We start from the raw sequence: 20,296 nt of genomic DNA, 5'->3' as shown, positions 1-20,296 counted from the left end.
TTTTTGTCACTTAAAAACAGATCATAGGGCAGCCCCAGTGGTTTAGCGGTTTAGTGCAGCCTTCAGCCCAGAGCATGATCCTGGAGACCCGGGATCTAGTCCCACATCAGACTCCGATGGAGCCTGTTTCTCCCTCTGCCTGTGTCTCTGCCTCTCTCTCTCTCTCTCTCTCTCTCTGTGTGTCTCTAATAAATAAATAAAATCTTTAAAACAAACAAACAAATCATAGCCATCTCTTAAGCCAACATCTCCATGTCTGCTTCATTTCTTTTCCCTGGAAAAGAATGTACCAAGTATGGCTCAGACACATGTTATGTAACTATTGCCCAAATGATGCACAGTCCAGTATGCAAGTATACAACACCACTCAAACATATAACCTATTGATATCACTTCTGTAAAGAACTAAAAAGTGGAACACTAGGTCAAAGGGGTGTGTGTATATATATATACATACATATATATATATATACTATAATAGAGCTTCATATGATTTTCTACAAGGCACTCATAAAAAGCACTGAAAGAAACTACCTTTTTACTTTTTCTTTTCTTTTCTTTTTTTTTTTTTTTAAGATTTTATTTATTTATTCATGTGTGAGAGAGAGGCAGAGGGAGAAGCAGGCTCCAGGCAGGGAGCCTGACGTGGGGCTCGATCCCAAGTCTCCAGGATCACGCCCTGGGCCAAAGGCAGGTGCTAAACTGCTGAGCCACCCAGGGATCCCCCTTTCTACTTTCTTACCAGAAGTGTCTCATACAGATCTTTTAATGTCAGTCCTACCTAAGGATGAAAGTTCACCTTGATACTGTGATTTCCATTCCCCTACTAGGGAGGTTAAGCAATACATTTTTATTTTTATTTGTGAACAAATTGCACCTTCTCTTCTGTGAATTGACTATTCATATTTTTGGCCTATTATTCTTTTTCTTTAGAAAAAGTCCTTATACTAACGCCTGTCAAACATTTTGTAAGAATTTTCTCCCAGATTACTATTGTCTTTTGACTTTCTTTACAGTATTGTTTACCACACAGAATTTAACATTTACGTAGTCAAATTTGTCAATCCTTCCTTTTATGCAGTCTGAGCTTCCTCAGAGTATTTACATGTCCTAAATTTTCTTCTAACTTTTTTATTGTTGTTTTTTCATGGAGGGCTTTAATTCATCTTGAATTTACCTTGGTATGAACTATGAAGCAGGAATCTAACTTTGTTTTATTGCAGAGATGGCCAATTTTGCTAACACCATTACTAAATGATCTGTGCCACTAAACTGAAATGTGACTTTGGTCACACATCAAGTTTTCTTTTTCTTTTTTTAAATATTTTACTTATTTATTCATGAGAGACACAGAGAGAAGGCAGAGACACAGGCAGAGGGAGAAGCAGGCTCCATGCAGAGCCCGATGTGGGACTCGATCCCAGAACTCTGGGATCATGCCCTGAGCTGAGGGCAGATGCTCAGCTACTGAGCAACCCAGGCATCCCTCAAGTTTTCATTTATTCTGGCTCTACTTCTGGACTCTTTTTCATTCCACTGATTTCCTTGTACCAAAAACACAGTTTTAATTTTAAAATTGTCCTACTAATGTTTCTTAAATCTTTATTAGCAATTCTCCAAATATATTTTCGCTGAAGCTTTTATGGAGTTTGAAAATATATAATGGGTATTTGATTGACAATATATTAGATTTATATACTGTTTTGGAATGAACTAACAATTTTATTGAGACGGTCTTCTAATCCACAAAAGCCTTTTATTCAGGTTTTATGTCCTTCAAAATTTATGGTTTCCTTCACATGTCCTCCTTTCTTATTAAACTTATCTTTAAGGGGATCCCTGGGTGGCTCAGCGGTTTGGCGCCTGCCTTTGGCCCAGGGCGCGATCCTGGAGTCCCGGGATCGAGTCCCGCGTCGGGCTTCCGGCATGGAGCCTGCTTCTCCCTCTGACCCCCCCCCATGTCTATCAAAAATAAATAAATAAATATTTTAAAAAATAAAAAATAAAAAATAAACTTATCTTTAAGAATTTTATGATTTTATTAGCCTAATATCTCTATATTTTAATTTATAACCAATCATTACTAGTGCACAAAGATGTTATTGATTTTATGTCTCCATACTGCACCTAAACAATTATTAAATTTCATACCAATTATAAATGTTTTAATAGAGCCTTTTGGTTCCCTAAGTATGCAATCATATCATTTATATGTAAAGATAATTTCTTCTCTTTAATATTCATACTTATTTTCTCTTCTTTGCATTAGCACAACCCCTAAAATAATACCAAAGAATATTAATGATAGCATGCATTCCCAACTTATTACTGATTTTAATGGAAATAAAGTTTTTAATCCTTTAATGGAATGCTCATTGTTGGCTTTTTAGAAGCAATTAGTTTTAAAACCAATCATTACTTTAAAAAAATTCAATATAAGGGACGCCTGGGTGGCTCAAAGGTTGAGCATCTGCCTTCAGCTCAGGTCATAATCCTGGGCTTCCCACAGGGAGCCTGCTTCTCCCTCTGCCTGTATCTCTGCCTCTCTCTCTCTCTGTGCTCTCATGAATAAATAAATAAAATCTTTTTTTAAAAATCCAATAAAGTATAACATTATTATGCAAAGTAATCTATTACATAGCTATGTAATTTACTCAATCATTTCCCTATTTTTCAAAATTTCATTATTTTCCAGTATTTTAGTATTAGAAGTAACATTATGATGCACATCCTTATACATAAATAGTTTTATGAATTTAAGATTATTTCTATAGGGCAGACTCCTATAAGTTGAAATCTTGGTTCAAAGGATTTAGACATTTTTAAGGCTTTTTATATATTTTGCCAAATTCTTTCCAAATAAATTTTCTTTTCTTCTTTGTGTACCCCTGAAACTAATCTAGATTGTAAGTTAACTATACTGGAATTAAAATGAACCTAAATAAATAAAATTTAAAAAAATAAAAGCTCCTTTATTGTTGGTATAACAACGCTTTCTTTCTTTTTTTTATGACAATGCTTTCTAATAAAGAAAGCTGTGAAGAAAAAAATACAGATTTAAAAGGTAAAAAGAAGAGCATATAACCAAAGGCAAATATAAAAGGAAGGGCAAAAGTCCTTACAAAGTCTCAGAAAAACTAAAATTCAAAGAAAATAGAGGATTCCAAAAAGAATTAAGGATATGATTAAGGAATTCAAAATATGATTCTCAGGTTATATTTAAATCAAGAAGATGAAGGAAGGGAATGAATGCTGGCTGACCGATATCAGAGACAACACAAAATCCCTAAACTCCTTCTATTACCCTCTTCTTTATCAAAGGTAGTGGTCTCTAAGCCAGAAGAGAAAGAATAAATGGTAAAAGAGAAACTAGAGCCTAATATGTATAAAAAGATTAGAAAAGCATCTAGCAACACTACATGAGTTGTCTTCTGCTCTGAGAATCCTAGGTGTAAGAAAACTAATATGTAAGTCAACAGGTATAGCATGGGTTGACTTAGTGGAACAGAGTAAAACTGTATAGAAGACTGTACCAGACTCCCCAGAGCACCCTCTGAATGTAACCCTATCCCAGGCAACAATATCATTGCTGACTTAAACTATATGAAAGCATGGGTATCAATTATGCATGCAACATAATGGGGAAAGGACAGTTACACACACTGCAAACTTCTATCAAGTAAAATTTAACAAAGATTAATGTTAATTCCCAAAAGTCACACATATGATGGGAGATAAGCAGTTTGCACTACATCAAGTATGACACAGGATTTTCACTTAGGTTAAGCTTGGTGAGTTAACTATGTAATAAAAAAAGCCTCTGGCTAGACTCACACAGGCATGGAACTGAGAAGGAGGGCAGGAATGCTCCCAAACTACTCTGAATTGGTTCACACCAGAACACTTTGTTCTGTTTTGAATACCACACTTTAATAAGACCATAGAAGAAAAGGAATATATTTACAGAAGAGCAATGAAAATAAGAACTTAAAAAAAAAGAAAAGAAAAGAAGAACTTAAAACTACATCATTCAAAAACACCTAAGGGTGTTTCTATTGGTAATAAGATACAGAGGAAGTAACAGCTACTGTAAAGAGTTTAAAAGTCCATCACGTGTAATAGGAATTAGATGTGGTCTCTACAACTCCACACAACAGAAACAGCATCAGTAAAGCAGGCATTACAGAGCAACGTATTTTGAACAAATGTTTTAAACAACCACCTTGATTTAATTTGCAAAATGGAGGTTATAGTATTTACTATAGATACAGGAGACATGATTTTTAAAAACAAACAAAAACTCCATAAAACTGAGAGCTTCCCAGAGGCAGGAGAGAATGCAACAAGAAGAAGGGACCTCGCCCTCATTAACAGTGCTCAGGTTGGCTCTGTGACCACGGACCTGACCAGAGTGTCAGAGAGGATATTCAAGCATTGGAGAGCTCTGGTTCTTTCCAGTCCTTGGATATTTTGTTTACAACTTTGTTTATACCTATGCATTATGTCCCTAACTGAAGGCACAAGAAAAATACCTTGGATTTCTGCAGTTTATACAAGTCTGAAGACTTTTTTTCCTTCTCTACTACTGTTAAAACTAGAACCAATTCCTTTCTTTACACAGAAGTTATTTTATAAATAAGTAAGTTAAATGACCACCAGGAAGGCATAAAAACACCAAGAGCATTTTAAAATTCTTTTCTACAGCAAGAAAGTTTGACTATTCAGTAAGACAACTGAGAAAAGCATAATAAGTCTAAATAAATAATTCTTTAAAAAAAAAAAGAAGGTAAGTCAAATAACTAAAAAGTATTAAAATACCAGAAATACTTTATTTTTAATAGTATAACAACCAAAAAAATTATTCAAAGCAATACAGAAACTGGCTATTTCACTTGTGAATATACAAAGATCTAACAAATAGGCTAAGATGGAATGTAATCTCTTATGTTAAATCTAGTTTGTTTCTATCAGATTAATGGGGATTTTCCTATTGAAATATGTAAAACAATACTTGGTCCAGGGCGCCTGGGTGGCTAGTTGGTTAAGTGTCTGACTCTTGATTTCTGCTCAGGTCATGAGATGGCAGGGTTAAAAGACTGAGTAGGAGTGGAGCTGCTTAAGTTCTCTCTCTCTCTCTCTCTCTGCCCCTTCCCCACCTCTCTTTCTCTCCCTCTCTAAAAAATAAAAAAACAGTACTTAATTCACCTCTGCTTCTCCAATAATTAAAGCGAAAGTCCCAAAATGTGACATTACTAGAAGTCCAGTGAGACAAATATATCCTAGAATTCAACTAAATATTACAAATGCAGAATCCGGGGTAGCACTGGTGACCCTATTTTCAATACAGGGAGGAGAATGAATGTAAAACAGGGCATGAAGTAAGCAGGTGATAACTTTACTCCTGTAGCATAATTTACTCCCCTCCAATCCTCTATATATTCAGATTGGGGGCATTTTTATCTACTTTAAAATATTACTTACTTTTAAAAACAATACTGACTTTTCCTAAATATAAAAATATAAAAGCACTACCATGGGGCTACATACCTAGAAGGTGTTTCTGGAGCACTTCCAGTACCAGTTTGATCTTTGCAAAAACTTCAGATGGTGACGGATGTTCCAAGTCAGTCATTACAGATTCAAAACGAATAATAATGATGTTAGTCTGCCTTTCTGTAATAGCACAAAGGGATGGGCAAGATGCCAGAGGCTTAAGGATATACTTCAGCAGCAGCTGACCTGAAAAATTGTGTGAACACTCATCAGAAATCACTGGAACTTTTAAAAAGCAAGCATGCCCCCCCCACCATATCAAAAAAGATCTTTGAACCTAATAATAAAAATACCTATACTGTGACATCACACACCACTCATTATGCACTACAGGTTGTCCCACTGACGTTTCCCAGGCTGTCTAAAGATTTTTATTTAAATCATTCAAAAAGTCAAATTAAATAAACAGCAGTAGCTGGTTTGAAGAAAGGAAAAAAGGAAAGACAAGAAAGGATCCAAGCCCTTAATAAAATGGGTAGTATTTTTAAGAATTCCATTTGATGAATCAGAAAGCCAAACCTTAGGTTTCATCATCAATATTATCTAGAGAATAATTTTACAAACCTCTCTGTCATTCCTTTAACACTGAACCTTCTGAGATCTCATGAAAATGAAACAACATAGTATGCCTTACCAAATGATTTAAGCTTCATTTGTAGCTCCTCAAGAATAGAAAATGCCAACAGGACAGAACTGATTGGTGGCACAGGGGTCTTCTCTTCTTTCTGAGACTGTTCAATGCATAAATGGAGTTCTGTTTGTAGGAAAGATTCCAAGTTGCTGGTATCTAAGAAAAAGGGGGAAAACATCAGCTGTCTCAGCAATACAAGATATTCTCACTTCTATTCCTCAGGGGTCATTCTCTATTGAGATTCCTAAATATGTGGTTTTGTTACAATACACTTCTCATGCAACCAAATTTTAATTATGACATACATGTCCTTGGCATCACTTTAAAACAGGAAATGACTTTCTGGTATATTCAAAGAATCAAACTAAGTGAAAAAGCAAAATGATGTGCCTAAATTGTTTATTATACATGTACTGAATGGAGGTAAAAGGAATGACGAGTGGGGTCCTAATCTCACTTAGGATCTCTTTAATGTTCTTTTTACCAAGTAAAGAAAGAAAATACCCTGCCTAATTACAAGGGTGTATTTTAACAAAGAATTATATGACTGCTATCTTCTCTTAATTTTAAAGTCCACTTGGAAATATACCCAAAATTTTCTAGATTACTTCCTTCAAAATGTCCAAAATACATACGTGTGTGTGTCTATATATGCGCACATATATTCAATGAATCTGGAGGCCCAAGTGGATATGAAAAAGGGGGTAGGTAGACTGAAACAAACTAAATTTCAAGATTCAATGCTAGAAAATATAACAGGTATAATGGCATGTCCTTTATATATACTCTCAGAGCAGATCAAAGAAGTCTCATACCTACAAGTGAGCAGAGAGGCTGAGAGCCAAGCAGCATAAAGCAAAAGCCAGGACCAAAATAATCCTATTTCTTCATCTTGCAAAGCACCCCCTATGTCATGATTTTGCCATTTTTTTCTGCAAGGACTGAAAAAATCTGCACCAAACCCCTATCCTACTGACACCCCCCCCCCCACCGAACCCCCCCAGTCTTCTTTCCTCACCAAGAGAAAAAATGGTTGAAGAGCTTTTCAAAGCTTTCTAACCAAGGTAAACTGCTGGGATTAGGGCTATTGGGAATGGGTGTATCTACAAAGCAGTGGAAACTGTGTGGTCTTAAACTGCTACCACCTCCTCCACTACACTCTCATCACGTGAATCCCATCCACCCAATCATCTTCCCCTCCTGTGCTCCTTCCTCGTGACGGGGATAGAGAAAGAGATGTAAGGAAAGTAAAGTGAGGACACATTAGGTTTCCAGGTGAGTTGATCCTAACAAGCATTCTGCAGAACAGAGCAGTCCATGCAGGCTGATAAATGAAACAATCTTATCCACCAATATAAAATATTTAGAACATATTCAGAGGCCACACTGGTTCAGGCAGATTAAGCAAAGCAGTCCACCTGAGGTCAGCAGCACCTTTTGATGGTGGGAACTTCCATACAATCAGCTTCTGCCACTCTTCTCCAAGGTGATAAAGTATGTTCTGTTTTTGTATTGTCAGCTCCATGCTGAGAGATTTCAACACTTTTAAATCAAAGCATTTTCTGGATTTCAGTAACTTCAAGCATTTCTGTGCCTGGCAATGAAATGGAATCATCGTTAGACATTCCATCTGGACTCAGGGCAATGAGAATATATTTGTATAATGATAAGGGATACATGGAACACAAAATTTACTAAAAACAAGAACAGAACAGTGCTAATTGCTTATACTGTGGAGAAAGCATTTAGTACCTCTTCCAGACACTGAGCAGCAGTGACATACTTCTTCTCCGTTAATGCACAATTATATTCTTCAATAGCAGCAGAAAACTAAAACGATAAGCATAGTCATTAGGTATTTCATTTTATACATCCTATAATTTCAAGTCTGTTGCTTTTTGTTTTTAAAATTTGAAAAAAAAATACCTTAGAATCAGGGAGATACACATTTAATAATGAGACCAATTGGAAAAAAATGACTTTCTCACCAGCAAAACACTGAAGTTTGAGTTGAGTTTACTGACCTGCTGCAGCTGCTTAAGCAAACTTAGGACTACTGAGTCTCTTTCCAGCTGTTGCTTCAAGTCTGTAAATTCAGCAGTTGATACATGAAGATCCCGGCGAACCTAATCCACATATCAAAGATAAGTGCTTTTAAGCTATACTATATCTAAGAAATAAAACATTTATGGCTAATCAATAAGCTTTATTATGTGAACATAATTCATGCTGAAATTTAAATGCTGGTTAAGATAGGAATAACAACAAAAAATCACAGAATGAATTAGGAAGAGATCTTAAACGGTCCAGTTCACTTAGTCCAAACCATTATCCTATGCAGCAATACCCACTGCCATGAACATAATAGGCTCGTGTTACCCCTAACCTTAATTTAAGCAGTATTTTTCATTAGAGAGCTCATCCATCCACCTGGATGACTAGAGGGGTATCCTCACTGCCAAGTGACAACTCATTCTACAGCTGATAGCTCTAACAGATTTTATGTTGAATCAGAAGCCACCTCCCATTCTGTCTTCCCTTTTTCAGGAACTGTACACTATTGATTCCTATTTTCTATATCCTTACCTCTTCCTATTCATTCTTCATTCATGAAATATACACTGACTGAATACCCACTACAGCAAGGCTTCTTCATTCAGGCTTCAACATGCTAAAATTTCCCCCATCGTTGAGAAAAACTTCCTCCATCTCAGCAACCCCCTATTTCTCAGTGGCTACCTTATTTCTCTCCTCTCTCTCACAAAATGCTTCTTGCAGGAATGATCCATACTGTCTTTCTCACCTCATTCATTCTACAATTCACCAAGATCTTGTTTCTACCCGGATCATTCCATCAAAACTATTCCAAAACAGTGCCCCAAACACCAATCAACTCCTTGTGAAATCCAAAGCATACAACATCAGTGTTTAACTATATATCAGTACAGTTACTGCCTTCCCTTACTTCTCTGCAATTATTCTCCATTGATTTTCCTCCTAGTTCTCTGGCCATTTTCTTTGGGGAACTTCATTTTCCCCTCTGACCACTTCATACATATTGACAGTGCTCTTCTCTGACCCTCTTCCTATTCTGAACCAGTGGTTCTCAAAAAACAACCTTTCTTCTTCTTCTTCTTCTTTTTTTTTTTTTTTTTTTTTTTTTTGCCTCCCTCCCATCCAGTGACCCAGAGACATCTGGTAGTGTCTGGAGATATTTCAGGTTGTCACAACTGAAGTTTACTGGCATCTAGTGAGTAGAGGCCAGAGATACTGTTCTATACCCCACAATGCAGAGGATAGTCCACAAAGAACTATCCAGCCCCAAATATCAACAGTACCGAGGTTGAGAAAGCCCCAAATATCAACAGCCCCAAATATCAACAGCCCCAAATATCAACAGTACCGAGGTTGAGAAACTCTGCTCTATAAATTCTCTCTGGACAATCAGTGGCTCATGATAAAAGCTTCTGCTTTTAAGGACTCCTATCTCAAGTCCCATTACTCTCCTAAGCTCCAAACACATGTATGGATGGGTGACGTGCACATGCAAACTGTTGACTAAAATCCATTTCTCCATTCTCCCACAGTAACAGGGCTACTCAATGAGACTATATGCTGTAGCCTCTCCCAGTGGAATGTGACCATGGGAATGAAATACAGCAGCACCAATGAAATACAGCAGCAGAGATGTGCACCCTTTCCAAGTCTGAGTCAAGAAAACAGATGTGTGTCCTCCGTGCCCTCTTTGTTCTTAACCTCTGTACAAAATGTTCAGTCTGCCCACTGCTGTGAGTAATCAATTGTCCATCTCTTACTCAAGGAGTCTCATGTCTTCTAGTAGCATCCATGAAATTGTGGCAGGCTAACCTGCAAGTAGATTAAAATCTCACATCCCAGGGATCCCTGGGTGGCTCAGCGGTTTAACACCTGCCTTCGGTCCAGGGCGTGATACTGGGGTCCTGGGATCAAGTCCCACATTGGGCTCCCTGCATGGAGCCTACTATTTCCCTCTGCCTGTGTCTCTGCCCCTCTCTCTGTGTCTCTCATAAATAAATAAATAAAATCTTAAAAAAACAAACAAACAAACACCTCACATCCCTTCACAGTTCTTGAGAACTGTGGAGAATCAGCCTGGAAGCCTAGACGACTACAATTCAAAAGCTATTTGAGCTGCTGCATTTCAAGGTCTGTCTGTCTGTCTCTCTTTTTTAAAGATTTTATTTATTTACTTGAGACAGAGGAGAGAGCAAGGGTGAGTATTGGCATGGGGAGGGGCAGAGGGAGAAGCAGACTCCCCTCTGAGCAGGGAGCCAGACATAAGGCTCCATCTCAGGAACCCAGGACCCTGGGATCATGACCTGAGCCCAAGGCAGATGCTTAACTGACACAGCCACCCAGGTTCTCCTCTCTTTTCATTAAGTCTAGCCTTCATCTTAATACACTCCAACCGTGCAGCTCTGTTTGAATATCCCACAGGTACCCCCACGAAAACGTACTACTCCTTCTCTAGATTGTTTCAGGGAATGGCATATCAATGACCTTGTTCTCCATGATCCTTGGATCCTTGGAGATCCGTCTTTCACTCCCCACATCAAGTCCCAAAGATCCCATCTCTTAAATGTCACTAGAATTCATCCTCATCCTCCTCTCCATTCTCACTGCCTTTGACTTGAGAGTAGGCCCCCATCCTTTCTTCAAACTGCAAGCAGAATGGGATTCCTAATATCCAAACCTGATGTCATCACTCTGCTTAAAATCCTCGATGGCTTCCACAGAGACATCAAGATAATGTCCACACTGCTAAACCACATACAAGGTCTTTGCTTACCTTTCTATTCTCTTGTGTCCCTTCCCACCACACTCCTCTCTGAACACGAGTCATGGGTAATCCCCACAGCTCTCCAAAAGCAACATCTCTCCATTACATCTATGTCTCTGCAATGCTGTCCCCTATGTCCACCTAAAATACTCTTCCCTCCTCTTTGTCTAACTACCTATCACTTCAGGTTTTGGTCTGATGGTACTTCCTACAGGAAGCCAAATTAGCTGTATTCTCCCCCTGTAACTGAATTATTTCTAGTTAATGTGTATCATACTATTTTAGTCATGAGAGTCACATTTTGAAATAAAAACTCTCGCTGGAGCACCTGGGTCGCTCAGTTGGTTAAGCATCTGCCTTCAGCATGGGTCGTGATCTCAGGGTCCTGGGATCGAGTCCCACATCGGTCTCCGGCTCAGGATTCTGCTTGTCCCTCTCCCTCTGCCCCTCTCCCCACTGCTCATGCATGCACTCTCTCTCAGATAAATATAATCTTTAAAAAAAAAACAAACAAACACAAAGCTCTCCTGTTCAGTAACTAGCACCTTGTAGATGCTCAATAAGTATATGAAATGACTGAATAAATCACTTTATAATATTTACCTAATAAATCTCATTCTCTTTCTCCAGCCATTAGCTTGAATCTTACTAAGGCTAAAAACCCTCTGTTTCTTTCACTGTTCTTCCAACAACAAAATGGTTAGGCGTGAACCTCCTCATTTAGACAAGGCACCTTTCAAAATAACAACAAGAACTGAATAAATTTCAACAATCATAATCTGGTTAGGGAAAGGTACAGATAATACCTGACTCTCGTTTCTAATACATTTCTAATAGTACATTTCTAATAGTACAGTCTAAGATTACACTTTTGATTCACTGATCAATCAACTCATTACAAATATACCTTCAAAGTATTATTTGAACTGTGCCAGAGTTGTAGAGTAATAAATTTATTTTTATTAAAATCTTTAATCGGGGTAGCCCTGGTGGTGCAGTGGTTTAGTGCCGCCTGCAGCCCGGGGTGTGATCCTGGAGACCCGGGATCGAGTCCCACATTGAGCTTCCTGCATGGAGCCTGCTTCTCCCTCTGCCTGTGTCTCTGCCTCTCCCTCGCTCTCTCTGAATGAATAAATAAATAAATAAATAAATCTTTAAAAAAATAAAATCTTTAATCAGAATTATTGATGAACTGCCTATTAAACAGATTTTCTAGGTAACTAGAAATCCCCATTTGTGATTAAAGTTTCATATAGAACTTTTGAAAAACATATCTGCTCACTTTCCTTATTTAGTAACTATCACATAGAGAAAAGACTTGGATGTCTTTCCTTGACGACTGTGAAAACACTTCACCATCTTGATCTGGGGTATCAATGAGCTCTGTCCAATAATATAGCAGTAGATGTAGAAGGCTTCTAAGATTATACCTGTTTAATATCAGCTCTACTTCCTTCAAATGACTATGTTTCCTTAAAGTAAAGTACAGGAAAAAAAATCCTGGTGAAATAATGTGAAAAATGTTTTTGAAATTAAAGTGGCTATTTTTGTTTCCAGACTGGTTTACTTCTTTTCGTGACAACCGCACTCTGGCAAACATGATAAGCATTTCTAAACCCCACCAGACCCTCCATAAGAATAGCAAGCACTGGCCCTACACAGTGATACGGTATAAGAGGGCAAGAATTCTCTAGGCATCCAGATAAAGTGGCTTTATGACAGGAAGCAGAGTGGCTGTAACTGGCAAATCAAGCCAATCTTCCAGAAGAAGGCCAAATAACCAAGATTATGCTGAAGTGGGAATGTGTGGAGGCCAGCTACAGATATAAAAGAATGTTGATCATTAAGAGATGAAAGTATTTTAAACTAAGAGACAAGAGAAAGGCCAAATGATCCAGCTTTATTTTGAAGACAATAAAATTCTGAGATTTTTTTTTTCTGATTTACAAAGTGCTATTCAAATGCATGACATTAGTATTATAGCTTTAAAATTTTAGGGATCCCTGGGTGGCGAAGCGGTTTAGCGCCTGCCTTTGGCCCAGGGCGCGATCCTGGAGACCCAGGATCGAATCCCACGTCGGGCTCCCGGTGCATGGAGCCTGCTTCTCCCTCTGCCTGTGTCTCTGCCTCTCTCTCTCTTTCTCTCTCTGTGACTATCATAAATTTAAAAAAAAATTAAAAAAAAAAATAAATAAAATTTTACTATGAAAATCATTTAAACTATAGTTTTGGAAAATATTTCTATTTTAAAATTGGAAGTTACTCTAAAATTATCTAATGCAACTTCCATTTACCAATGACAGTGAGGTCTTGAAAACTTACACACAGAATTGAATTGTCTTAAGAATCAGGAAGCTGAACCACCACCCTACAAACCTAACCAATATAATGAACCATTTTTACCTCACTCTCTATCCTGGATTTCAGCAGGTCAATGTCCTCAGACAGCTTATCCACTTGGGTAACCAGGTCTTGGGCACTCTGCATGCTAGGCAGGAATTCACTATACTTCTTGCTGATCATAGTGCACACCTCACCCTATAATATAACACAGAAGAATTACAGTAAGATGAGTGGAGAACTCTATTAAAAATACACTGTTTGTCTTCCATAAGGAATCCTCCATGTGGGAGTCTTCTTGCCAGTTACCCACACTCCTTCCCTTTTCCTCCAAGCCAATGGTTGGTTTTCTTGAAAAACACAGTTCTCTCACCCTTAAGGATTCTATAGCATTATTAGGATGCAAGAAGACAGTGATCACCAAATTCCACCAGTGCCCAAAAGTTGTACAAACTCTGGAAAAGAAAGGGGGAAGCCAGAAGTTCCCATATTGAACTAGACTAGCTCAGACTATAGCCACCAATTTAATCATATAGCAACGAGAAAAGCAAATGGATAAATTAAATCTACAATCTGTATACTTCAATTTATGAATTTCTATCTTCTTGCTTATAAAATTTTAAGGCCTAATCTTAAAACTCTAATTTAATCTGAGCTTCATCAATAAACAAATTATTGAATACTTTGCACTGAATGCTTTGGAAGATACCAGAAAAAAATTATGCCTTCCCACAAATAAGTTATTTTTAAGTAGGAAAAATACTTTCAGTAACCAGAATATAAAGTAGGACAAATACTTTAAGTAACCGGAATATAAAAATGTAATTCAGAAAAAGCATTCATGTCCTCCAGAAACACAAATGAGAAAGAGATCACCTCTGTTTGAGGAAAAAATGGAGATATTTTTTGTGCAGGAAACTAGATTTGAGATGGGACATGAAAATGGGTAGAGGGATCCCTGGGTGGCGCAGCAGTTTGGCGCCTGCCTTTGGCCCAGGGCGCGATCCTGGAGACCCGGGATCGAGTCCCACGTCGGGCTCCCAGTGCATGGAGCCTGCTTCTCCCTCTGCCTGTGTCTCTGCCTCTTTCTCTCTCTCTCTCTGTGTGTGTGACTATCATAAATAAATAAAAATTAAAAAAAGAAAAAGAAAAATGGGTAGAAATACTACAGGTAATGGTGGAGAAGTAGCAACATAAGCAAAATCTGGGAACCAGGAAAAATACTGAGTCTGGAGCATAGAAAGTAATTGCCAAGGGCACCTAGGTGGCTCAGTGGATGAGCGTCTGTCTTCAGCTCAGGTCATGATCCCTGTGGGAAGCCTGCTTCTCCTTCTGCCTATGTCTTTGCCTCTCTCTGTGTCTCTCATGAATAAATAAATAAAATCAAGAAAGAAAGAGAGAGAGAAAGAAAGAAAAGAGAAGAAATAAATTGCCAGTTGGGTGAAAATCCAAGTTGGTGAAGGAAACTGAGTGAAAGGTCCAGAACAGTAGGAGCCTTCAGTGCCATGCTAAGGTAGCTTAACAGTCTTTCCACCATTTAAAAAGTGGTGAAGGGCAGCCCGGGTGGCTCGGTGGTTTAGCGCTGCCTTCGGCCTAGGGCCTAAACCTGGAGACCCGGGATCGAGTCCCACATCAGGCTCCCTATGTGGAGCCTGCTTCTCCCTCTGCCTGTGTCTCTGCCTCTCTCTCTCTGTGTCTCTCATGAATAAATAAATAAAATCTTTAAAATAATAATAATAATAATAATAAAAGTGGTGAAAAATCCTAAAGCCCATTAAAGAAAAGATGCTCACAACATGAGTATGTACAGGTGAGGAAACCATTTTTGTAAAATTTCGTTGTCTGTAAGACCTACTTCCTGTGCCTTTATTACAGGGTGGCAGACTTGCTCCCTTAAATCCAGACTTAAGAGGAGTGCACACAATTTTAAATGAAAGCAACAAAGATGTGGGCAAACACTTGCAAGGTAAGATACCAAGAGAGAGCGAAACTGTGACTAGCAATGTGCTTTTTGTGTCTGTATCAATCTCTAGACAGCAGGGTCCACTGAAGTGCTCTTTGCAAATGTTTTACAACACTCAGAGCAGCCTCAAGCGACTGGGCGATGAAGCCCAGAGTTTCATCAACATGTGGATAGACTGGAACTACATAAATTTCAGAGGAAAGAATGGTAACAATTCTCCCCAAAGCTATTTTATTCCTCAGCAAAAGGTATAAAAAGGAGTGGGCGGAGGAGAACACAGATCAGGGAGTGGTCCTGTCCACCTTTCTAGCCTTCTACATGCTCCCTCCCTGGACACCTCGGGTCCCACCTTCCAGTCCCACCTGCCCTGCAGGTCTCCTGTCTTCCTCCCAATCCCCGGAGCCCAGCCTGCCGATCTGCATCCTAGCCCCAACCCCCAGAACCCCCCAGGACACCTCAGCTCCCTCAGCAACCCCCAGGACCCTGCAGTTCCCCCAGGAGCCTGCAGGACTCCCAGGACCCCTCAGCTCCTCCAGGACCCTCCAGCTCCCCCAGTATCCCTAGCACCTCCCAGCACCCCGAGCACCCCCAGGACTCCCCAGCACCCCTCAGCTCCCCCAGGACCGCCCAGGACCCCATCACTCCGCAGCACCCCTCAGCACCCCCAGCACCCCGAGCACCCCCCAGCATCCCTAGCACTCCCAGCACCCCGAGCACCCCAGGACCCCCAGCATCCCTAGCACTCCCAGCACCCCCAGGACCCCCAGCACCCCCCAGCATCCCTAGCACTCCCAGCACCCCCAGCATCCCTAGCACTCCCAGCACCCCCAGCATCCCTAGCACTCCCAGGACCCCGAGCACCCCGAGCACCCCCCAGCATCCCTAGCACTCCCAGCACCCCCAGGACCCCCAGCACCCCTAGCACTCCCAGGACCCCCAGCATCCCTAGCACTCCCAGCACCTCGAGCACCCCCCAGCATCCCTAGCACTCCCAGCACCCCCAGCACCCCCAGCATCCCTAGCACCCCCAGGACCCCGAGCACCCCGAGCACCCCCCAGCATCCCTAGCACTCCCAGCACCCCCAGGACCCCCAGCACCCCCAGCATCCCTAGCACTCCCAGCACCTCGAGCACCCCCCAGCATCCCTAGCACTCCCAGCACCCCCAGCACCCCCAGCATCCCTAGCACCCCCAGGACCCCGAGCACCCCCAGCACCCCCCAGCATCCCTAGCACTCCCAGCACCCCCAGCATCCCTAGCACCCCCAGGACCCCGAGCACCCCGAGCACCCCCCAGCATCCCTAACACTCCCAGCACCCCCAGGACCCCCAGCACCCCCAGCATCCCTAGCACTCCCAGGACCCCGAGCACCCCCCAGCACCCCGAGCACCCCGAGCACCCCCCAGCACCCCCAGCACCCCGAGCACTCCCAGCACCCCCAGGCACCGCCTCCCCTCCCCTCGGTGCGGGGCGTCCGCGCCTCCTTTCCCCCCGACCGGAGCCGGGGCCCCCTCCGAGCCGCTCCCCCGTCCACACAGCCCGCAGCCCTCCCACCTCGCACTCCTCGCGGCTGAGCCTGCCCCCGACTCGGCCCACACCCCGCCCGCGCTCAGCGCCCACGCCTCTCCCCGGCCCTCCGCAGACCCACCCGGCGTCCCTTCCCCGCCGCCCCTGGCTGCCGGGCCTTCACCTTGATCTCCTCCACCCGCCGGGTCAGGCGGCTGATCCGAGTGCCCAGGTCCTCCTTCTCCAGCCTCCCCGAGTGCGCCAGGACCTCGGTCACGAAGGAGGCCATCGCCGCGCCCGGAACCGACAGCGACCGGGTCACTCTCCAGCCGCCAGCGCAGCAGCAGCCCGGGCCCGCCGGCGGCGTGGGCGCGCGGACTGCCGGGAAACTGAGTCTCGAGCTGGCCAGACCGCCGCTCGGAAGGTGCGGCCGCACTACAACTCCCGGCAGGCACCGCGACTGTCCTAGCGTGGAATTTCCACGGTGTCCCATAGTTGGCAAACTGGGGAAGACGCGTTTCCTCCCTGGTGGTTTTCAAATAGTCTGTCGTTTCCCGCCAGTTTCTCCCCTAAAAGAAGTGAAATCTTTTAACTTAAAAACCGGCCGTAAATGAACCTCTCTCAACTTTAGAGCGTTTACCTGTGAAATGTATCCAGCCAGACTACCCGAGGAACGCACTTTGATCTTTTTTTTTTTTTTTTTTTTGTGAAATATTCACCCTCGAGGGCTGCAGCATCCATCAGAGTCCGTATGAGCAGTGCCCTCTGGAGGTGTGCAAAGCAAGCGGCATCACCCCGCAAATGAAAGTCTAAATTGCACTCCTTTCGTGCTGCAGTTTACAATGCCATCTAAGTACATAGATTACGTAATCTATGTGCAGATACACATGTATTTTTTCTATGTAATACATATTTATATTAATATTATTTCTATTACCTAAGCATCAATATCATTAGAACTGTGTAGACGAGAACAAGATACTTGACACCTTCTGACATTACAAATCGACTTTATCAAAAGTTTTTAGAAATTGTTTCTTATTTACATGTATTACATACTGAAAGATATTCACAATATACTATGTACATGATGATTCTTTTTTTAAGATTTTATTTATTTATTCATGAGAGACCCAGAGAAAGAGAGAGAGAGAGAGAGAAGCAGGCTCCATGCAGGGAGCCCCACGTGGGACTCGATCCCAGGTCTCCAGGATCAGGCCCTGGGCTGAAGGCAGGCGCCCAACCACTGAGCCACCCAGGCGTCCCAGGAATGGAGTGGTACTGCTACACACACACAGTCCATGCCAACATGAATGAAGGAATATTTGAATAAATAAAAAAATAATAAAATGAATGGCTTCTGTTTTCCCTCACTAACTTGATCTCCTACACAGTTCACAGGTTTTTATGTCTCTCAACTCACAGATTTTCACAAATTGTCAAGAAAGGGCTCTGAAAAGGCCACCTGTGTGGCTCAGTCGGTTAAGTGTTCAACTCTTGATTTCAGCTCAGGTCATGATCCCAGGGCCGTGGGATTGAGCCCCGAGTCAAGCTCTGCTTCTGCTCTTAAAAGGGAGTCTGCTTGAGGTTTGTTCTCTTTCTTTCTCTCTCTCTCCCTCCCTCTGCCCCTCCTCCTACCATGCACTCTCTCTCTCTTTCTCAAATCTTTTTGAAAGAGAGAGAGAGAGAGAAAGAAAGAAAGAAAAAGAAAAAAAGAAAGAAAGAAAGAAAGAAAGAAAGAAAGAAAGAAAGAAAGAAAGAGAGAAGAAAGAGCGAGCTCTGGAGAAAAGGCAGGGGAATAAAGAGCAGCACCTGAAGGAATTTCTCCTGACCTATCAGAGCTCATACACATGTGGCATGCCTGTACATTCAAGAACCAAAATAAAAAATGCAAACCTGGATGAATATAGTACAACCAGACAGCATTTTCAGGGATGCATAATATTTTGCCCCTGTGTTGATTAGAACATGTGGTTGTTACAAAAGCAGCAGAAGGAGCCTACAATTTGAAAGAGCCCCCCATTTTGCTTCAAAACAGTGTGGAAGGAGGGATGCAGATAGTGGTTGCGGGCATGGATGAAATAAGATTGGTATGTGTGGATAATTTCTGCAGCTCAGTGGTAGGACATGAAATTTCTTTTTCCATTTGCTCTACTTTTGTACAGATTTGAAATTTTCTACAATAAAACATAAAAGGAAAACAAGGGGGGACATCTGGATGGCTCAGTAGTTGAGCGTCTGCCTTTGGCTCAGGTCATGATCCCAGGGTCCTAGGATCGAGTCCGCATTGGGCTCTCTGCAGGGAGCCTGCTACTCCCTCTGTGTCTCTCATTAATAAATAAATAAAATCTTTTAAAAAGGAAAAAAGGGCCTTCAAGATGATTCTGGTCACCTCCCTGCACCCCCACACCACTGATAATCTGATCAGACTGTATTGAGACATCATGCAGGTAAAGTCAAGGTCATGTTGTCTTAGATCCTTCCTCCCTGCTTCCCCTCCCCACACCCCTGCTTCCACTTCATAGGGCACCACAGGATAATTAGGAGGTTAAAATATGAATAGGGGGCTACACTGGTCAACATTTACGTCTTCGTTATAAGAGATCTCAACTTTCCTCTGTGTTTTGCTATAAAGATGAACCCTCCCCACATGCTGTGTCACCAGGGTGCAGGCACAGTGCAGAAGAAATCTCTGCGGCAGCCAGGAGACCACAACACGAAGTGACAATCTGAAACCCCCGGCTCAGGAGCTGGATCCATTGCTTACCAGCTGGGGGACCTTGGCACATGACCTAACATGTATCTCGCAGTGGTGGTGTGAAAATTAAATAAGGACAAAGTATCTAGTCAAAGTCTGGCACTTAGCCATGCTCAGTAAATGCAAATTATTTCCTTTCCTGTCAGAACGCGCTTCTTGGCAACAGCAAATAGGAATGAAAGCAGGCCTGAGTACCAGATACTCTAGCTACTACTGCCCTTCAGCCGCAGGAGGTTGGGGAGGGAGCACTACCCTCCTGGTAGATCCTGGGTCTGGACAGGTTCCTTGGATGGGGCATTTTCCATCTTTTTTCCTGCTTACAAAAATATTAACTTGTAAAATGTGTCAAATACATATGCAATCACAAGGAAATAAAAATTATCCATAATCCTTCCACTAAGATAACCATGGTTCACAGTTTGTGGTAGATGATATGTATTTACATAGATATAAATATACGCTCTTTTTTGAAAGTGAAATTGTACCCTACATACTCTAAACACTGGTCACTTGCCTGTCTCACTTAACAACGCGCCAAGAATATTTTTCATGTCATTGAAATTTCTTCTACGTCACTTCAAAATAGCTACCTAGTGTTAACCAAAATGTATAATCATCGATAATTATCTCCACAGACATTTTCATGATCTTTGTATATATTCACAATAAATTAGTTAACTTTCTAGAGGTAAGGTAGTGGGTCAAAGTATATTTAAAAGTATGGAA

The 20,296-nt window shown here is 41.5% G+C and overlaps 1 protein-coding gene across 1 annotated transcript in view; it reads right to left on the bottom strand.

Annotated features, from left to right (window-relative positions):
* Positions 1–17,252, bottom strand: part of ZW10 (zw10 kinetochore protein) — a 35,296-nt gene extending 18,044 nt beyond the window's left edge. The window contains exons 1-7 of the mRNA XM_026006877.2: positions 16,997–17,252; positions 13,407–13,541; positions 8,209–8,310; positions 7,937–8,014; positions 7,619–7,778; positions 6,188–6,340; positions 5,548–5,739 (exon numbers count right to left, since the gene is read on the bottom strand). Of these exons, the coding sequence (XP_025862662.1) occupies positions 5,548–5,739; positions 6,188–6,340; positions 7,619–7,778; positions 7,937–8,014; positions 8,209–8,310; positions 13,407–13,541; positions 16,997–17,101 (925 nt within the window). The 5' untranslated portion in view covers positions 17,102–17,252. The remainder of the gene's footprint in view (positions 1–5,547; positions 5,740–6,187; positions 6,341–7,618; positions 7,779–7,936; positions 8,015–8,208; positions 8,311–13,406; positions 13,542–16,996) is intronic.
* Between the last annotated feature and the right edge of the window lie 3,044 nt (positions 17,253–20,296).

The sequence above is a fragment of the Vulpes vulpes genome, chromosome 12, assembly GCF_048418805.1.
Source record: "Vulpes vulpes isolate BD-2025 chromosome 12, VulVul3, whole genome shotgun sequence".
Lineage (NCBI taxonomy): Eukaryota > Metazoa > Chordata > Mammalia > Carnivora > Canidae > Vulpes > Vulpes vulpes.
The sequence above is the reverse complement of the archived record's forward strand: the minus strand, read 5'-3'. Positions and strand labels throughout refer to the sequence as shown.